At 45.8% G+C, this 21,770-nt stretch overlaps 2 protein-coding genes across 4 annotated transcripts in view; one reads left to right on the forward strand and one right to left on the reverse strand.

Moving 5' to 3' along the window:
* Positions 1-7,053, forward strand: part of GPD1L (glycerol-3-phosphate dehydrogenase 1 like) — a 255,694-nt gene extending 248,641 nt beyond the window's left edge. Inside the window, exon 8 of the mRNA XM_069648809.1 lies at positions 1,170-7,053. Coding sequence (XP_069504910.1) covers positions 1,170-1,266 — 97 coding nt within the window. The 3' untranslated portion in view covers positions 1,267-7,053. The remainder of the gene's footprint in view (positions 1-1,169) is intronic.
* Positions 1-21,770, reverse strand: part of OSBPL10 (oxysterol binding protein like 10) — a 2,898,140-nt gene that overhangs the window by 1,766,928 nt on the left and 1,109,442 nt on the right. The window lies entirely within an intron of this gene.

Consider the following 21,770-nt stretch of genomic DNA (forward strand, 5'->3'; position numbering starts at 1 on the left):
TTGCAGTGGAGCTTCAGTCTCTTACTAAAAGTGCTCCATGCGTGTAGATTCTTCCCAGGTGCTGCAAGGGTCAACGACGTCCCTTGAACGCCAGGGAGCCTAGAAAGAAATCCCTCCATTCTACAGCTATTGTCCTCACTTTATTAAGAACCGTTGGAAGTGGTTAGACCGACGAAGGGTTCCTCTCTTTTCCAGCAGTGATTCACGCAACCTCACAAGGCTAAGGTAGATGCACCGCTTTGAAATAATCAGCTCTTAGCGGATAAAGCGGCTGCAATGTGTACGTGGTGATTTTACACTTGGCGGCCTCATCCCTCTAGCCATTGTTGGTGCCTTAGTTTCTCCCCTTCATGTAATGCCTAAAATCCCACCTTAGTAGGAGGATCAACGCATACGAGAGCCAGCCAGTAACAGCATAAGAACTTATTTTTCTGGCATTACTGGATACCTATATCCAACATAGTACCAGTTATTCTCAATCCAAGCGGCTGTAAAATTCACTGTCACACTTGCACACGTATGAATAATGTACCAATATTGTACCTAAAACCTAATGCTTTTTAGGTCATGATTGGGCAGTAAATTACACATTTTGAAAGATGTTTTTTCCAAACTTTTTACGGGGGGGCGCCTCCCCTTAATGGGGGTCTGGTGTGCATTCTGCGCCTGCTCTACAAATTCGCCCTGAAAATTGTCCATCCCACCACCTTTCCAAGTCACCAGCCGCCACTGCTTCTAGGCTACAAGCAGGAACTAAATAGGTGGCAGCAATTTGCCCCCTATTACATTTCCATCCCACCACCTTTCCAAGTCACCAGCTGCTACAAGCAGGAACTTAATAGGTGGCAGCAATTTTGATGGCCGAATTAATGAATACCTTGTGTGCCTACTGAGCTCATCCACACCAATGAAAGGGCATAAAACAGAACAGGACACTTTACATCTGTGGAACAGAAAGCCGGCACTTATCCCTGCCAGCTGCAGGGGGCAAGGGATGAGAAGACTATCTGGGTATCAAGAACAAAGACCCCCCTCGCCCGTGCCTCGACAGACTGGATTGGGGTCCCAGAGCCCCCTTTGCGCAGTGTGGGTCCTGCATTGCATCTTACTTGAGCTGGACAGTCCTTCTGTCATTGTGAATTAGTTCATGTTTCTTTTTTTCCTTTCAGGTTTCCGCTCTTCACGGCGGTCTACCAGATCTGCTATGAAGGGAAACCGGTGAAGGAGGTGATTTCCTGCCTGCAGAGCCATCCGGAGCACATCTGACCACGCCTGGAGAAGCCCTTCTGGGGAGGCCTCTCCATCGGGCATCCGTGGATCAAGTGGATTCCTGGACCAGAGGTCTTCAGCCAATACTCGGCGGCGCACATGAATATTGTATGGCTTCGATAGGGTTTTTAGCGCAATTGTGGCATTCATTTTATAGTCCGCAATTTTTCTATATGTAAATGTGCAACCCCAAGGCCAGTGTATAAGAGACGGAATCCATGCATTATGCGGAACCTACATGTAAGAAGTCATTGCACGCACATTTGTCCATTCTTCCCTTTCTGTAATTATGCTTAAAAATCTTTTCCTTTCTACCCCTTTTAAACTTGTCTAACATTTCATATCTAAACATTTTTATTGGTGTTTTGGAATATATGTATTTAATATTCGATACAAGAATCATTAAGCAGACACCATCAGTGAGCCATGCTGGGGTCGTCTGGCAGTGGAGGGCATTTTAGAGAATGGATCTTTTTAACTATATTCATTTCTCCATGTTCCCTGGTGGAAGTGCATTGCCCTGAATATTGGGAATTTTGGATTAAATAATGCATCTGTTTTTCGAATGGGGGTTCTCATTCGAGGTCAGACTGATTTACGCACGTTCACCCTTTTATACTGTAAAATCCGCCTCCTCTGGTGTTCTCTGTTCATCTCTGTTCATCACTGATTGATGATATTCTGGGACAAAGGTTGCTGATAATTTCACCCCAAAGGTGACGATAATTTAACTTTCCTCATCCTAGCCCAGAATGCATCTTTTTTAAACACCTCTGTTTTATACATTGACACTCATTTATGAGAAGAGACTGAGATTATAATGCAGCAGAGTCAGGATTGGCAAATTCATTTTGCAGTCAATTTACTTGCATCTAGACTCCCTACTCTAAAAGGAAAGGAGAGCTTAAGCTCGTATTACCTGCTTGTTGGCTTTTATTGTGCAACTAATTGATTGAAGTGGTGTTTTTTGTTGTTTTGGGAACACGTTTTGCATTATTATTTTCAAGCAGAAATGACTTTTGTTACCTATGTTTTCCTGAAAGTACACCATCCGTTCGCAGAGATTAAAGGGATTTGGGATATCATTTTGTGCATCACTCTCCTGTTCCAGCTTTCCTCCATTACTGACATGTGGGAACCTTCCTTTGTGACATGGCCATGAGCTCCGGCATAACCTTGTTAATCTTTGGTGGGCTGGGAATGCAAAGCACTCCAACCCCCATCTCCCTCTACACTCTAATTCAGTTTTTGTTGCTACTGATGGGTGAGGATCTCCTGCGTTCAGGTCTTTCCACTTCTGCATGAAGAATGCTGGCTAGTCCTTTTGAGGCATCCCCTCCAGTGACCGAGTTATGACTTTGGGTAGGCATCCTTGGGGACAGTGAATGTAGTCGTATCTGAGGCTGTCTCTAGGGGATCCGGTAAAGGACATGATGCTTTGCCCAGAATAGGTTGGTGTTCATGAAAGAAATTATATCCGAAATGAGTAAAAAGCACTTACCCCCTTTTTGCAGTTTAAGGCCCACTTGCTTCTGCAACGATGTGGCCCACAAACGAACATATTCCATCCCGCAGATGGTAGTCCAGTGATGCATTTTATTTTCATTCAGGAACTTTTAAGTCCTTGGTTTTCCCTTTATGACTCTAGGAATACAAGATCCAGAATGTTAAGGAAAAAACAGGACTGAACTTCCATGTCTGACGGAATGGAGCTTGTTAGCATGTTTTCAAAGCCCCTTACGGATCCTGGTGGTTTGATATTCATAGACCATCTCAATGGGCACATGTTCATCTCTCTCTGCCGCGGTCTTTGTAGCAGACATTCCCAGCCAAGGCATGCCTTTTGACCTTTCTGAGTACATGGCATTCCTTTGTGGTGAAATGGCTTAACGGCCTTTACTCGCTTCTGCCCCTGAAGAAAGTACAAACACTAAACACTAGTGGATAGGTAAAACTATGGGTGATGACGGTTCTCCTGTGGCCAAACCTATCATTACTTCAGCAAGAGGACATGGTCTCTTATTCGGTGGTGGGATTGTGTGCTCCATGGCTGCATGCTCTCCGGAACTCCTGTTTTACACATTACCAGAGTAAAATACCTGGAAGACTCATTTGAGGATATAGAGTTCTTCTGTGCTACTGTACTCTGGCAGACAGAACCAGTTTTTGCAACTTAAGCCTAAACTGCAGAGGGATCTAGCATTCCTTCTCGCCATTTTATCCATTTTTTCTTTAAGATTGGTTTTCTAAATAGCAAGGAGGCCTTGGGTCGGAAACAACAAAGCAAGTAACTAAACATTGACATCCTTACAAACTTGTGTATATGGTAGGGCAAGAGAACTTGAGAAAGAGGGGAAAGGGATTGATGGGATTATGGCGAGGACCCACAAGGAGGTAGGGTACAGCGAGCTCACCTATTAAGATGCAGCTATGGATCTCGTGGAGACGCAGAACACACGGTTCTTGTTTTTTCATTTGACAACACCTACTCGATGACCACAGATGAGATTTTCAACTTGCACCACATTGACACTGAAATAGACCAAGCCATTGCTTATGTTAAGAACAAGCACCCTCTTTTGGATGCCTGTATTAGTTTCCCCTCATCCTTATTTTGGATGTGAGGCAAGCAAGAAAATCTATTTCAATGATTAAGTTCAAAAACCCTTCTTACACCAAAAAACTAGCCACCCACGTTTCCGTTGTGAGCAAATTTGTACCTCACATTCCAGTCGCTATCAGCAAGACTGTAACCCCCTTCTGGGGCTCTGATGTCAAACCTTCACCACTGCTGGATGCTTTCTCTATATAGTACTGCCTCTCGACAACTGGGTGTCAGTGCCGATCTGTTTAAACCAATACATCTGTGATGTTAGACTGCGGTCCTGAAGTCCACATTCCATCCTATACTTTTGTGATATATGGAACCTTTCACATAGACCCAGGTGTTGCTCCACACCCACCCATCCTTCATTAAGGGAGCTCCAGATTTCTGTAAACGTCGGCTCTCGCTGCCTTTATCCCTCTTTCATAATATGCCATCTGTTGGCCACCTGTTCTGCGTGCTTCACGGGATAAAGATGAATCTTTGCCTTCTCTGCCGCAGGACAATCGGGTTTGTGCCTCTTTTCGGCACCTGCAGAGCCACCATCTTGATCATGTACAGTCCTTCAGCTGCTTTCATGATTCGATTATGGATAGCCAACTTGTAGGGTGACCAGATTAAAAAAAAAAAATAATAAATAAAAATAACGGACAGGCAATAGACAGACATAGAGGTGGGACTACAGTAAACACAAACAGGACTCCTATTAAACTGTAGTCCTACTTCTGTCAGTGGCCTGTTATGGGGGTGTATTCACAGACACACAACTCTCATTGGAGGAGAGTGGCCAGGGAGGGGAAAGGAGAAGCAAATCTTTTCTGGATAGACAACACCCACTGCAGGAGGATTGTGATTGGACAGGCTGTGGCTCCACTGACCTCTCAAGGTTGCTTAGCAGGTGAGTGGGTGTCCAGTCGTGCCACAGAGTGTGATTTTTCTCTTCCCTCAGTGACTTTTGATGATCGACTTTTGATGATCGGGTCCTAAGTTTGATATCTTGGTCACTTCCTTTTTGTGTGATAGATTTCAATTTAGTCACTGATAAGTGATGCCAAGGAATGCAAGACTTGAGGGCATTGGCATCCCGAACATAACCTGCTCGAGGCAAAAGGACAAGGCCTTTGTGATTACAATGTTCCCGATTTATTGAAAGTCGGGGAAAGGAGTTGAGTAAATAGTTGGGCACAGACAGCGTTGGGCGGGGAATCCTTCAGTTGAATCTACTTCTTCCTGATCATGCCTTTTGGGGTAAACCAACGTCTCCAGGGGAGCCCCGTCCCCCTGTGGCCAGTGCTGTATGCGGCACCTCATAAATGTGACCACCAATAAAGATTCCCTCCAGAGCCTTATAATCGAGGTCCCTGGATCGCTTTTTAAGTTTCTTCTAAATGGAAGACGTCTAGTCAAATTCCAGAGCTGACAAGTCTTGCCTTCAGTTACTGGTGTTTGGTGTTACTATAGTGATTACATCTGGATTTAGGAAACTGCACTTGAATTGGAATTTATATTTTTTCCCATATGGAGAAAATACCAAGCTCTAGTCCCCAATGTTGGTAGCTGTGTTTTTGTTTCTTGGAGGCTTCTGTTTCGTGGAATAGCAGCAGATGCAAAGCGCTTAAAGCGCTATGCAATGGCGCAGCTTCCTTTTCCAGTTAAATTTTAAAGAATGTGAAAACTGCCATAATCACGCACAGAGGCTAGCTTTTCAGATTATTTTTGTACTGTTTGTCGTTGTTCGAGTTCTACTTTTTGTAACATTCTTCGTGGACGGCATGCTTGTTGGATTACGAGTTCAGCTGCTCAGTGTATTGCCAATCTTCCAATACACTGTTTTACGGAGTCAAATCATGTTTCATGACCGAGTCTCACGATGGAGTGTCCCAAATGGAGGACTTAAGTAGTTTGCTTCATCTTGTAACATGTCAGCCTACTTTTGCAAACCAGAGGTTCAGTGTGGAGAACAGTATTGTAATCACGTGGTGGTATCATGATGGCAGAACACAGAGGATTTGCCGTCTTAGGCAGTATGTGGGTTTGCTTTACGTTCCACAAAAAGTATGATTGTTTACATGCTTTCCTCCTTAACCACAGTCCCTCGCTTTTGCTATACCGCTTCCATGCCCGTTACTTTGAGTTGTATGCTGGAAGGCAGTGAAGGAGTGTGTGCGCGCATAGGTAGGATGGTGGGGCTGATTGGGGTGAGCTCTTCCGCTGCTAGGTACTATGGGATATAAAGTGTGTGGCCAAAATTAAATGTGGCAACTCTGGCTTTTTGTAGAAGAAATGACATTGGCAGCTGGAGGAAAGATTGTTTACACACTAGTTTACTTCTGGTGGGACAGAGGTCTTCCTTTCTGGCAACGACTTGTAGAAAGGATGGTCTGTATGCCATGGATATACGAGCGCGGTTAAGACGGTGTGCTCAGTCTGGAGTACACATGGAAATCTTCTCTGTGCCATCTGAAGGAGGGTTATTTGGACGTCCTGGTGTGCTAGTAACCTGTAGTGGCGTAAATCTGGGGATGGCTTCTAAGGCCGGATTTGCTGCACTTGAGATGCGGCAGAACTGTAAATTGAACCTCAGCAGTTAACAGATCTGTGAGTACAGTGGGACAGTACTCCCATGGCACACTCGTGTGTACAGTGGGACACATGGCCTCTGTGCCCCTCCTATGCCCCAGCACACTTCAACACTAGTGTTTCTTCTTTTCTGCGACCCAGCAATGATGGGGAGCCGATCCACGGTCGCCTTTTCAGCAAAGGTGGCACATTCTGCCGAGTTCTAGAACACTGGTGTGTACCCTTGATTACCGGTGCAGGGACACGTTTGCTGAGTTAATTGCTCATTGATCCATGAATGTGTAGGACGAGGGGATCTGTGGGTACGAGTGCTGCTCTGACGCTGTGTCTTGATTCCTGCACTGTTCCAATGATATCTGGGCAAGGTATTTTGAATCATGGCTTACTTTTTTCACACTTCTGATGGTAGGGCAAAGTGATGTTCTTTTTTCTTGCGGTTAAGACTTAGAAACACAACCGTGGACAGATACGTAGTCCACCCTTAAAGTTTGTAAATCTGTACAATAACTACTCCCAAATGCACACTACGTCTTGTATTTAAGGTTAATGAATGTATGCACTTGTAAAAGTAGAACACAATAAACATGTATTTACCATCACGCTACCTGGCCTTTGTCGATGTGTGGGAGTGAGGGTCTCAAACCAAGCAGTGTGAATTAAGCGCGTTATCTTCGAAGTTATGAGTCGCACAAATCGCGTGGATCGCCGATTCTGGATACTGGCTCCAGGCTCGGCTGATTCATCCTGCAATGGTGTGAGCTGATTCTGCTGTATACATCATGTTCAGTAAAATGTTATCCACAAGTGCCTTTTAACGTCAGTATGCATAGTGTGCAATGATTTCCTTGCCCTAACCTCACTTTATCACATGGTGCATCTGGCATGCTCCCAGGACGTTATGGTATCAAACTTTGTACACCAACTATGCATTTCATTGGCATGTACGTACATATAATCCCTGAAACGTGAATCTAGACATTGGCTCTTTCTGTACCATTTCCTACGATTCCACATTAACGGAGCCATATCCTGGAAATCTTTCCAAATCGTTCCTCGGGGATATCAAACCTGGTCTACAATGGCCTGCTTGTAGGCTGCAATTCAAGCCCTCACGTCACATACAGTGGGGCTGACCATATGAAAGGTCTCCACCAGGCCCTCCCCTCTTCAACGCTCCCCTATTAAACCAATTACAGACTCTTCCAAATATGACAATCACTTCCCACATTCGTTGAACTATGTTTGGCTGCCACTCCCAGACCGGTAGCAACATATTTAAGGGTCCTGTCACCAAAACTTTCCTTACCTATCACACAAGCACTCTGTATTAGTATTAAAGGGTAGCTGCTCAACCAAAAGCTAAGTCTTGGCCAGAATGAAAATGTCTTGAGGCCCCTGCTAGTTCCAGCGGTGAGAAATAGCGGCTGGGGGCTCAGGTACTGTACTCTAAGTAGGGCTGTCGTCATTGGCCTTACCGGGGGCAATGTGGATGACATCAACTACTTCATGACCACCTCAAAGGTCTGGGCTGCCGGGGGGCTTGAGCAAAGTCTTGGGGTCACATCATTCTGTGAGGGCCACACTATGCCAAGAGGAAAACAAGGGTAGGTGTACCCCTGAGACGTTGCTTGTTAATCCATAATGCAGCCAAACGCAAGGCACGCGCAGTTGGTAACCACTACAAAGGGAGGTATCACATCCAGAGCTTGAAGACAAAAGGGCAAGGAGGAGACCCATGCGATACGAATGGGGGGCAATGCAAAAACTTGTGGAAGGGGCAGTGATCAAGAAATCATACCTTGTACGAGTAGGAAGACACCAGGAATTAGGAGGCTGTGGTATCCATCTTGGAAGTAGCAGGAATAAAAACAGGCCACAGTGGTGGGTTGGAAGGGGGGGGTGTGGTGCAAAAAGTGCTAAAATGCTAATGTGTAGTTCAGATGGGAGGCACTGGTCTTACACTGGAGGTTCAGAAAATGGGAAAGCAATGCAGTAAGGCAAGGCGTTGGTTGTCGTAGCCACGTGTGCAGTGAAATGTAAAATAGTAAAGGACTATAGATGTATGAAAAATGAAGTGGTTTTTACAGAATTTTATTCATATTAAGTTAATCTGACAAAAAATTAACAGAATAGAGACGCAAATGGAGAAAAGACCCTCGAGTAGCGGCAGAGTAGCAGTCTTTGGCGACCTGCTGCAACTCATAAGTCGGTTTCCTGTTTCCATAGCTTGTGAGGGAAGGCACTGATCAAGACCCCTTTCCAGCCGCGCAGCGGGTGCAGAGTAGCCACAGAGTAGCAGTCTTTGGCAGTCTATGGATGCTACAGATGCTGCTGCCTGCAAGCTTACCAACGAGGAAGAGGGCTGCTGTCTGCAGAGTTTGCGCCTTCGCCGAGAAGAGAACAGTGACTCAGTCCACTTGAGCAAACTACATCAAATACCAACGCCTTTTGGCCTCCCTCAGGCCCCTGCTGATTTTCCAAGTGACTCCTAGAAGGATGAGAACGGATGCGGGAGTCCCACCAGGCAGGGGCCTGACGCACACCTTATCACAACATGTAGTGAAAACCGTGTTTTCTTTAACCAAGGATCTAGTGGGCGCTGACAAGCTCGCGTTGCTCTCGGTCACTGCAAGGAACACCTTAGACAAAGGCAGCTGCATCATAAACACAATAAATGGCTCATGGAGTGAAGACCCAACGAGCCAGAGACACAAAGCCGCCTTCAATGAAACAGCCCACGAACGCTCAACTTGAGAACCTTAGCGTGGCTCGTCCAATCCATCTGTCTGAGGCGAGGTGGAGACGGGAGCCGAGTGCACAAAGGCCAGAGACGGAACAAGGAAGTGCAGACTCGAGACCATGTCAAATGAAAAGCGAAACCGAAGGTCGCCGTCTCGCAAAGGGAAAAGGCTGTAATGACACGTCGGTGTCAGTAACAAGGAAACCTCCTTCAAATGACAACAATAATGAGGAAACTATGAAAGAGCAAAGGACACCATAAACGAAATCTAAAACTAATCACTGGGCAGGAGATAGCAGAGAGTCTTCATTGAGTTACAAATTGAAGTGCATGCATTGAGTAGTGGCGAAAACCTGGCAAGTCTTCTGCTACCCGTGGAGACCTCTAACTGGCCACAAATGGTGCAATTAACACCATCAAACCTGAAATCCAGCGAAAAGGAACTTACAAAGCGAACAGGGGTAAGAGAGGTGCACCGGAATGACCAGGGCGGCGTGGATAGACCTAGCTCCCCTATTCCAGATAATCGAGGGAACAAAGATAAGAGGTGGAGCCGAAGAACCCCAGGAAACGTTCTAAAAAACAAGCCGATGCTGCAACTAAACTAAAGTCAACAACATCAAACAAGAAAAAAATTGACAATCCCAGTCTAATAAAAAAAAAAACGATGAAACAGCAAAAGGGTCCGCAGAAGAACGTGAAGACCCAAAAATATAGGAGGATTACTCCAATTAACCCTCCACACGCAAATTCTCCAAAAGGCCTTTTTAGCAAACAGGACAAACGAAAACCTGACCAAGTAAACCCCTTTCGGATGCAAAAATGCTGGAAGCTGGGAACGAAGATCTGGCTTTTGCAAATAATCGGTGATGTACCAACAAATGGAAAAAAGAATGCACTAGAGAAGATACAAATGAGCATTAGAAAAACTCCAACTAGATGGCATTTTGGCCAACCTCTTGCGACGACTGGCTCTCCATTCAAATCAACATCACAAAAGAGCCCGATTCTTGTCGCACCGGTAGAACCACGCCATGCAAAGATAGACAACCCTGCAACAAAGGACCTAGCTCAGAGCTCAAAGATACTTGGGACACCAAAAACAATAAAACCAAGAATGGAAAGGGTGCCTGAAACGAAACCTGGAATCAATTTTAAAAAACTCAACAAACGGAAGCCATGATAGACTGAAGCATAAGCCCGCCTGCCCAAGGTACACCACCTTTACATTAAAAACTTGTAAAGACCAGTGATCACAAAAGACGGCAAATACCCCAAGCACTGTGATTGATAGATATTTTCTTTCTATCGCGTTCGTACACAAGTGTTTCAGAGCGCGAGAAGGCAAGGGAGGGGAACGGGGAGAACAAAACAGCGATCTTACGAGGCCCAGTCACATTGAGAACGCTCAAGTGCATGGGAGAGCGGGGAGGGGAAAAGTGCATGGAAGGGGGGGGGAGAGGAAAAGTGCATGGAAGGGGGGAGAGGTGGAAAGTGCGAAGCAGAGGAGAAACGGATAAATAACAATAAATAAATAAATAATAAAGGCAACAAACAGTGGTATTGCAGCCAGCAATTTGCAAGTGCTAGATTTAAGGCAGCAGACAGGGTAGGTCCGATAAGTGCAGGAAGAAAAAGGGGGTGCTGTATGGGTATAGATACAGACCCCAGTGCAAGGGGTGGCCCGGAGGCAGTGTGGGAGGGTGACAGGATGAGCAGGTACCTGGGCCTAAAAGACAGAGGGTGGCCAGGTGCACGGTGCCAAGAGAGAACAGATCAGCAGGGGAGAGGGGGAGCGAAGGCAGAAGAAAAGAGGAAGGTCTTGAGGTGCTTCCGGAACCAGAGATGGTTCTCAAGTTTTAGAGTGGCAGGGAGGCTGTTCCAGAGGGAGGCCCCGGCCGAAGACAGAGATCTACCCCCCCCCCGCTCGTTTCTTAGAAAAACGACTGACCCTGAGTCTTGCTGGCATTCAGACAAAGAACATTGGCGGCACACCAATCTTGAATGGCAGTTAGGCAATCGGAGATTATAGAGAGAGAGGAGGTGGCAGAGGGCATCCTGAAAATGAGTTGTGTCGTCACTGTAGCACTGAAAATTTGAGCAGAAAATGGCAATGCAGTGGCCGAGAGTTACCAGGTATTGGTTGAAAAGCCAGGGCGAGAGGTTAGACCCCTCGGGAACACCACAGGTAGAGAGGAAGATGGATGAAAGGAAGGACCCAAGTTGGACCTGGGAGGATCGATCTGAGAGGAAAGAGGTCAGCCAGGCCAGAGCCTGATCAGTGATACCCAGGTTTTCACGGAGACGGTTGAGCAGGATGGTATGGTTGACTGTGTCGAAGGCAGAAGAGGGATCGAGGAGGATGAGGACATAGGGAATGTTAGAGTCAAGGTTGGTGAGCAGATCTTCACAGATGTTTAGGAGAGCAGTTTCCGTGCTTCTGGCAGCTCTGAAGCCAGACTGGTGGTCATGGAGACGGCCAACAGAATTGGAATGAAGGTTAAGCTGAGAGATGGCCTACTTTTCCAGGAGTTTGCCAAGAAAGGGAGCATTGGAAATTGGGCGATAGTTAGCTGGACAAGAAGGATCAGCTGTGGGTTTCTTGAGAAGAGGATTCACAAAGGAGTGCTTCAGAGGGGAGGGGAAGGATCCAGAGGCAAAGATCTTATCTTGTGGATCTTATCATCCCATCTTCCTTCTCAATATAGACGCAAAGATTTATACCAGAGTCCTAGCAGCCAGACTTGAGACCCACATGCCCCTACTGATTCACCCCGACCAGGTCTGGTTAATTTTGTGAAGACAGGGCGCAGACACGATGTGCAGGACGCTCCACCTAATTCATGAGTCGAGGACCATGCTTTTGTCTATTGACGCTGAAAAAGCATTTGACAGGGTGGAATGGTGCTTTCTGGAAGCGGTACTAACAAAGGTAGGATTGGGCCCCGTCTTCCGAAAGGTAATTAAGGCTGTTTATACATCCCCTAGGGCATCCGACATCGTCAAAACAGAATATTCTAGATGGTTCGGCCTGAGCAGAGACACAAGGCAGGGCTGCTCTCTATTGGCAATTATGTTTGCTCTCTCTTTGGAACCTCTGGCACAAACGCTTGCGGCTGACCCCCTGGTAGAGGGCTTACAAGTAGCCGGGAAGGAGTATAAGGTAGCCCTTTATTCTGATGATATCCTACTTCACGTTTAAAACCACATGACATTAATTCCGAGAGCCATACACTTGATAGAAAAATATGGTTCACTTTCGGCCTGTTCCCACTACAGGAACTCGCTCCTGACTACGCCACCACACTTTCATCGCCTGGTCAAGTGCGGGGGGACAATACTCTCTGCTACTTAGGAATAAATTTGACAAAACAATTAGAGAATATGTATGAAGCAAATTTCCCCCATCTCCTGACCTGCCTTCACAAGGATTTGGAGAAATGGCAAAAGCTTAAGATCTGGATGGGGAGACTGAACGCAGTCAAAATGATCTGTCTACCAAGATTCTTATACCCGTCCCAAATGCTCCCCCTAAAACTCCCGAGTCATTCTTTAGAGAAGTAAAGAGAGCCATCCTAAAATTCCTTTGGCAGGGCAGAAGGGCGAGGATACCGTCTGAAGTCCTCATCTTACCCAAAGAGAAGGGAGGAGTAGGTCTCCCTGATCTTAAGCTGTATTACCGTGCGCTACAACTGAGGGTTTTGATGCCTCATTTGAGAGGAAGAAAGGATTTACAATGGATACACCTAGACAATCACAACCTAACCCCTGCTACAGTATCGGAGTGGCTATGGGTCCCGAGAAACAAACTGCTGCATAGACTTCGGACCCACCCCATACTGCGCACAGTATGGGAAATCTGGAGGGAGGGCATGGACATGAAGGGTATCACCACGTGGCCTTCTCCTCTGAGCCACATATGGGCACCAGGTGTACGCAAAGAAATCCCTGACCATGCGAGATTTCAATTATGGTATGATGCAGGTCTCGAGAGGGTAGGACAGTTGTGGAGAGGTGGCGTCTTTTCTCACAATTACTGAACTTGAGGAGGTGCTGGCGATTCACCCGCTACCAGTCTTCCCTTTCCTGCAGCTTAAGGGCACTCTCACAAGGAAAGAATGGTGTGATAAAATTCAGAGTAACCGCACCCCTTTCGAGAAACGGATACAATGTCTGAGACCAGAGGTATGATTTTGAACATGTACAGGATGCTCTTGGATACAGAAGAAGGATCAACTGACAACTTGAAACATAGGTGGGAGCAGGACCTAGGGATAGAATTAGACGCATATATCTGGGCAAAAATCTGCCAGGGCGCTACACAAGTATCTATTGCGGCACAATACAAATTAAACGCCATCAAACTACTTCATAGATGGCAGTATGACCCCTATAGATTATCTAAAATGTTCCAGATAAGGAGCCCGTTATGCTGGCATCAGTGTGGGGAGAGAGCCGAATACTGGCACATGTGGGAGGGATGTCCCCGGATACAGATGTATTGGAATGAAGTCCTTGGTTGGATCAAACAGCTGGATGGAATCCCCCCTTGAATCTACACCCCACCTAATACTGATTAGCCTCGAAGACTGTGTAGGTGAATTGAAAAAGGTAAATGGAATTGTGCCGACCCCCAACCCCCCCTTGCTCCTTACTGCAAGGGCCTGCCTGGTAATTAAGTGAAAAGGAGATGGAATTGTAATGTTTATGTTTGAGGTTAAGGGTCACTGGGGGACGAGAGGGATAATCAGAATAAAAAAATGCTCTTGCATGCTCCAAATGTTACCTGTAACCTATTTACCTTGTTGGATAAAACCAGAATTAAAAAGAAAAAAACTTGGAAAGCCTAACAAACACCAAGACTAAATTGGGTAATGAGAGAGAAGACTTAGCGACAACGGGAAAAGAACTACACCCAATCCTCAACGACACCAGTTTGACTGAAAGGAAAGAGGGAGTAAACAGCCAGAACCCTCGGAGAGTCAACATCGCAGATATTTAACTCTCCCATTAGAAACAGACGATTGAGTGAACTGCCTCTGACAACAAGTAAAGACACCCTGTCAAAGAAACCCAATCTCTTCTCAATCAGGTAAGCAGTCACTATAGCCCTCTCCCCTTTCAGCAAGCTTTACGAGGCGTTAAATGACAACGTTGAAGACCACACCATGGTTTCTGCTATGTTGCACACCAAATTAATGAACATAAAAAAAAGGGGAGAGGAGGATAGGGGAAAGAGGCTGCAAAGACAGTCGGAGAGGGGAAGTAGAGGGGGTGTGAGGTGGCAGCGAAAGACAGGAAGCTATGATTACTATTCAAGTGCACTCAACGGGGGTAAGGAGGTGGCTGGGGGGCACAAGTGTACTGATGGGGTGAGGGTGGGGGTCACAAGCATGCTCACGGGGGGCTTGGAGGTGGGAGGTGCCTCAAGCATGCTTATGGGGCAAGGTGGTGGGTGGGGGGCACAAGCACGCTCACAGGGGCATTGGGGTTAGTGGGGGGCACAAGCTCATTCACAGGAGGACATGGGGGGCAGTAATGCAGCATACCGTGGTGGACAGCGGTAGACGAGGCCTTGGACAATGCAATTCAAGTTGATGGTCATCTTCGGTCGGAAGTTGAACAAATGCAGACACCAATTCTTCTGGTCAGAATGACAATCAAAAAATCCAAAAAACTTGGAATGGTCAGAGGCAACGGGTAGAAACTTATTTAACATCGCAAACATCACCCCTTCAACACAGAAAAATAAATAAAAACAGAGATAATTGAACCAAACTGAAGGCTCCCAACAAAGAAACAGTAATACTCGGAAACCCACACAGACCACTATGCCAAATAACTGTGTCGCATGAAGATTCCACTACAATTCCATTTCCAAGAAATATTTTCAAATGAAAATGCAAATGAAGACTTGCCATCTTTGGTCAATCAAGGATCAAACACATATGAAATCGATAATGGACACCAAATCTTACTCCACTGAATACTCCTGAGAGGGAGTTGACGGTTGAGGAAGATATAGACAAGAAGAGGGTCCCGACACCAGCCCCACGGAATATCCAAAAAGGGCCTTTCAACAAGAAAGCAGAACCAGAAATAAATTCTTTGAGGAAAATGTTCAACGACAAACCAATAACAATAGAAGATTTTGAAGCCAATGATGAACTGATGAATTTAAGTCAAATATTCAATTGACGAGCAAGAAGAACTTCAAACGGAACCGCCACATCCTAAAAACAGATCTACAAGCACTTATCAAAGCCCTCCAAGGATGGGGAAAAATAAGAAGTGAATGGTTGACTTAGAAGAACCATTAACTTTCCTAATATTGGAAGATGAGCGCAAACGAGCAGCATCAGCGAAAAAATAGGGGAATGCAAATTGAAATCAAGACACCAATAAGAATTAAGAAACCACATTTGTTTCCTATTATGAGAACAAGATGTTCCACAAACCGAAATAGAGAAGCCATAGATAGAAGCAACCTAAGGCAAAGGACGAGTGACGCAACCAGAGCTTCACAATGATGCAACAACTGGAAAAAGCAAAGAAAGGAAGGACAATCGGAACCTCCACAAACACCAAAGAACCCACTGTGAACGAGGACAGAGAAACAAAAAAACTAATCATGGTTCAAAAGGGAAAGAAATAAGCAAACGAACATTCATATTGAAACAAATACTGTACACGGGGGATGAGACTGTCCTAAATAGAAAAACAGTGTTGGTCTACTTCATTGTATACCCTACCTTCGAAAGAAGACTTGAAAAGAGTTGAGCTGGGTCACGAAGGTAAAAAAGCTGTGTCCTATCTATACATTCCTTCACTGTTGGTGAAAGCAATGTTAAGGGATGCAGTAGAACATTTTCTAATGTTGGGGTACGACCTCACAGAAGAAAGAAACAGTGTTCAACCCCGACCACCAAAGACGTGTTAAAAGAAAAGAGGGGAGCCCAGCGTTCAACAACTTCAAAACCAACCATCTGAGAAAGAAAGAAGACCTACAGGCAAACTAAAGAACTAGGAATAATGATATAAGACTAACTGGCTCCGAAAAAGGAAAATCTGAAACTAAAGGTGGCGATGGGAAAACAGACCTGTATTGATTACAAAAAAAACTAAAGGAAAGACGGAGACCCTTCTAGACCCAAGAGAACAGACAACGCTTTCGAAGACCCATTAGAGATGGGGAGAATTCCACGTGGTCCGCTTCCAGAAATAAGTGACTATTGTACACAACTTAGCCACGGTACCAACAAATAGACAGGACAAGGACTAAATAGATCCCAAACAAGAAGTATGGGCATGGATTCCAAAAGCATTGGCTACTTATCCAAGAAAACGCAAGATCCTCCAATACCAAATTTATTGAACCTAGGCTCTTGGAACACGAGAGGCTTCTTCCACCTGACGTCCTCAAGTGATGCCGACTTGGGATCCTTCGACATACTGTGTCTCTAAGAGACCTGGCTAGTTGACAAACCACACCTGGATGGATATGAGCTTGTCATTTCACAAGGCAAAAAAGGAAGACCAACCTTGGGTCTAATATTGGCTACACGCTCTGGAAGCTGATTACACATTACTTGCATCAAATTTATTGCTGTTGGCAATACTTGTAAGCTGGGAACATCAGAGCGTATTGGAAGAAGCAGGACAAGAAACATTGATCGTAAACATACTGCAATCCTCAAGCACTGAGTAACGAGACCTATTTAACGATTGAGAAAGCAATTGACGAAGCATATATTGAACAACAAGCTAAATATATATTAATTTGCGGAGATCTAAACTCAATATGTTGGAAGGATGGAAGAGTCCATAAAAGTACAAGAAGAACATCTTCACCAGAGGAAAGGGGATTCTCTTGGACAGATCTAATGAAATTGAGAGAATTCCATAACTTACTCGTTGTTTAATCAGACAGACCATATGCGGACATGGGAAAGAGAAGACTCGTATGCGACAATAGATGAGATCTTTGTGTCTAGAGCCCTTCTTCCATTAACGGCCAGTTTTGCAGTTATAAAAACTAACTCAAGCGACCACAACTTATTAACTACTACATGGAAGCACTTTGCGCTGACCCCTTTCAAGCGGGCTTCAAGAGAACATAGGAATCACAGCAAACTTACTGTTTCTGAGAAACTTGAAAGAGAAAATAAAGGATGTGAGCCCAAGGGCCTTCATCGCATTCATTGACCTGGTCCAAGCATTTGACCAGGTCAATTGAGACACACTTTGGGGGAAACTGGAAACATGGAAATGTCCAAAAGAAATCTTAGAGGCAGTAAAAGCTCACTATATGGATACCACTGTGAGAGTTTGACTGAACCAACCGGCCTGCTATTCGAGGAGATCCCCACGGCGAGAGGGGTAAAACAAGGTTGCCCCCTTGCTCCAGCACTTTTCATCGTGTACTTGGGTGACTTTAAGAACTCTGAGCAAAATGTAAGCTCATTCCCTCCAACAATAGGCCACGTAAATACAACCCGTCTTTTGTACACAGACGACTTGATTCTCCTAGACCAAACTGCAGTCGGTCTGCAACGACAATTGGACAACTTATCTGCTTGCATAAAACACAACAAGTTGGAGATTAATGTAGATAAGACGAAAATCATGTCCTTGGAAAAATCCAGTAAGAGAACTGAAAAACTAAAGTGGCATTTGGACGGAATTCAAATACTTGGGAGTAACCCTAGACAGCAGCATTACAGAAACAGCAATGCAAAGAGTCCTGATTGAAAAAGTAAGGAAACTTGCATCTCAAACCTCTCTACCATCACTTCTCAGTACAAAACTTGGACCAAGTGCCTCTAGTGGTGGGTGTGCCCCTTGCCCTATGCGATACTAACTTTTAGTTATATTCGCGTAGATGGGACCACCGAGCAGGACACAGGGCATCCATTTTCTGTACCCCCTTTCGACTCCATCTTGGTAACTAGGCCTCACTGCGATAGTACAAAACGCATCTTTCCCCTTTGCCCGCCGCCGCAGCTCGGAGCACATGGCCCCCACCCTCGTCCCCACACCAACTGGAAAACTCTGCGGCTCCATTCTCACGCTGAGGCCGGAGCTGCTTGCAACAAATAATGAATGTAACACATCCCTTTTCCTGTGAGATCACTGTCCTGCATGTGCACCGACAGGAGCCAAGCAAAGAGCTCGTCCATCTCCACAAAAGTGTCCTTGCCCTCTTACCGTCGCCAGTCGAAACTTATTGCCATTGTACCCTGTGTCGTTGCAAGGCATCCCTTTCATGTGCCAGACTGCCAACCTCGCTATGAAGCCCACCCAACAGACCCCCCAGCTAACATTAGACCCCGGTGCAGTATATCGTGCCCAGTACTAACAAATGCCACATACCTGAGATTCTTGTGAGACTAACCCTATAGTTCAATGACAGTATTATAGTGGTCAAGGCTCTTAAACCTGTGACCTGTGTAACCCAAATGTGTAGATGGTGTAAGCCCTTTTGTGATTTGTATAACGACATGATACACTACTAAGAGTCTTTTGATCAACTGTTATTTAGTGCATGCATTATTCAAAATGTATTTTCTTAGCTTAGTGACCACCGTGTTTCACAGCGACCTGACCTTCACCCATCCGGAGCACAATGTCTGACGTCAATCCTCCTGCCAGCCAAGCAACCAACCCGGAGGAAGAGATGATGCCCACACCTAAGTCACCACCACGGCTGACCAATCCTGGTCCAACGTAGCATCATATGTCAAAAATGTAGATGTACTATATAAATGTGTTGTAACTTTGATGTGGTCAGAGTGCTCTCGGAGATCTAGATTAACCTTCCTTGGAACTCTCGCAGCCTGCGCTTTTGTGCCTTATTCCCTGTCCAGGGAGTGTCTGTCTTATTCATTTTTACACGTGTTAGACAGGGTGGGCACAAACATTTGTTGACCCCGACGTGATTGGAGAGGTGCCTCGAGGCCGGCGCTGAGCGGCGAGATCCTGGTTGCCCCCCAGCAAAACCATTGCCTCCGCGGTCGATCAGCCTGCGCGCACTACAAAGAAGGGTCAAGGGTTCCCGGTTGACAAATACCCGACTGAAAAGCTGCTCGCCGAGGCGGGCCACGGCTTGGTTGGGGTGCGAGCCTGACTGGGGTCGGACTGCGAGCGGCGACCCTCGGGTCACCTGACTGAACACGTGAGTGCCGGTTGTGAAGGTTACAAAGGAAAGGTAAGAGGGAAATAGGGGGGGGACAGGTGGTAACGGGTAGCAGGGAAGAGTAGGGCCTGTGTGAGTGATGAGGCTTTTCTGATCTATCCTTTATATGGCCATTAGGTTTTGGTAAGAAGTGAAGAGAAAAAGGGAAGTGGTATACTAGCCCGAACGAGGTAGAAGGCGGCACCGCGTAGCATTCTCGTCCAGTGCAGAATAAATAAGTGAAGTTACAGAGAAAATAGTAGGAGTCTTGTATATTGAGTAGACTCGGAGTAATTATTTAGAACCTTCTTTTTCAGGGTACGAAAGGATTCTTGGAAAAGAGTAGGAGGGTGTAAGAGGTGGGGAGTGAATGAGAAGAGTAGGTGAAACGGGAAAGGGGGTGGGAAAAAAGGGAGCAACGGGGAAGAAAACGCGCACAGGTATTGCATGTGCATGATAAGTGTTATATGTGCTTTTATGTTCTGTCCATTTTTTGTCAAGGATTTCCAAGTTCCGTGGTTAATTTGTGGTTAAAGTGGCAAACTATGCAACAATGAACTGTTGAATTTGAACATGCAATAACTAAAAGGTTAACGTTGAAAGGGGGCTGATATATATCTGGATACATATACATAGATACAAATTACAAGCAATTGACAAGGTTTGTGATATATTCAACTGGTGAATAGTGATTAAGTGGAAAGGGAGGTCAAAAGGTAAGCACAGACAGAGGAAGGGAAGGAAACACATCATCATGGGAGGAATAACACCACTACATATTTGTCAGCACCTTCCGTTATACAGTGAGAAAATGCAAAAATATCATGATCAATGGTTGATGGAGAGTGTGACACCAATCTGGCCAGAAGGTGGGTCATTCGACAAGAGTATTAGATCTAGTATCTACACACTTGTTAGCAAAGTATAAGGGGAAACAATTGCAAAACAGAAGGGAAGTACTAGACTTATGGCGAATGTTTGAGGAAGTTGCGCCGGTAGCAGAGGTAAGCAAGGAGAAGTGGAATGAAACAGAAAACACAGGAAGAGGTAAGTGGAACACCAAAGGGCGAGTGCACAACCACTACAGCTGAAGGTGATACAACGAAAATATACCCTCTAATGTCCAGACCAGCAGTAGGATATAGTGAGCCCCTGTATGTACCAGCATGTCCAACACCTACAACCGGAGCAGTTGCCACAGCACCACCCCCTTCTGATAAAGGAGGTTTGTATGGCCCAACAATCGCACCCCCCGTGAATTTAGCACATATCATTGGAGAATTAGACCGTCAGCTAGCGCATGCACAGATGGATATAATGCGGCTACGAGCATTGTGCGATAGGAGCCAGATGTTCCCAGAAGGAGGGAGGTGCCACCATTATCTATAGCGGATCTAACACCAACATTAAACCCAGCAGGAGACGAGCCAGCACGGTCAGTATCATCACAAGGAACACTCATACCACAAGGGCAAGAGAAGGAGTGGCGGTCAGGGGAGTTCCTATTCCATCTAAATGACAAACACGTGAGGATTATACGCCCACCTACCCCAGAAAGTGAGAGAGGAGAAGGATGTGAAGGGAACAATGGACAAGTATCAGAAATAGAAGAAGTGTGGAGTGACTTAGACGAGTATGAAGGGGCTGCATCCGAGACAGGGTCCCCACTGCTAAACCGCCGGTGCCCAGACACCCCAACACCACCACTATGGCAAGGTAGGTTAGGACAGCGAGAGGGAAATATGATGGTAAGTAAGACAAAGAAAGGTGCGGTAAGTAAGATAGGGAAGAAACACAAGTTGCAAATGCCATTGATACATAAAGGAGCAGGTAAGCCACATTACATTCCGTGGGCACAAATGGACAAAAACAACTTGCTAAAGGTCCTCACCTCACTGTCGGGAGGGGCCGGGAAATGGATACACGCCTTTGAGAAATACACAGCAGGAGTGCCGCTAGCAATAGGGGATGTGAAGAGCTTATTAGTGTCAGCAATTGGTGACCAAGCAGACGCAGTGTTGGAAAGAGCCGGATTTCCTGGAGTAACGATGAGTTGTGATCGCCACGATGGATCGGCGTTCAATAATGTTCGAGCACAGGTATAGGATGCATTGAGGCGCACGTTTCCAGATATTCCAGATTTACATTTAATGATGCAGTGTACAATGGAGGAGAACGAGGATCCTACACAATTCATACTACGGGTGCAGGATTTATGGAGAAGTGAAACTGGCACGGCGTGGAACCAGTCCACCGCCTTGTTTTATTTCATCATCAAGAAGGGGCTCCCGAAGGAGGTGCAGAAGGCCTTGGACAAAATAGCTGGGATAGAAGCCAAGGGCTGGCCTGAAATACAGAGTATAATTGTGCACCTCTGCAGGAGGATCAAAGAAAGAGAACAG

The sequence above is a fragment of the Ambystoma mexicanum genome, chromosome 2q (genome assembly GCF_040938575.1).
Source record: "Ambystoma mexicanum isolate Mex_15411 chromosome 2q, UKY_AmexF1_1, whole genome shotgun sequence".
Classification (NCBI taxonomy): Eukaryota; Metazoa; Chordata; class Amphibia; order Caudata; family Ambystomatidae; genus Ambystoma; species Ambystoma mexicanum.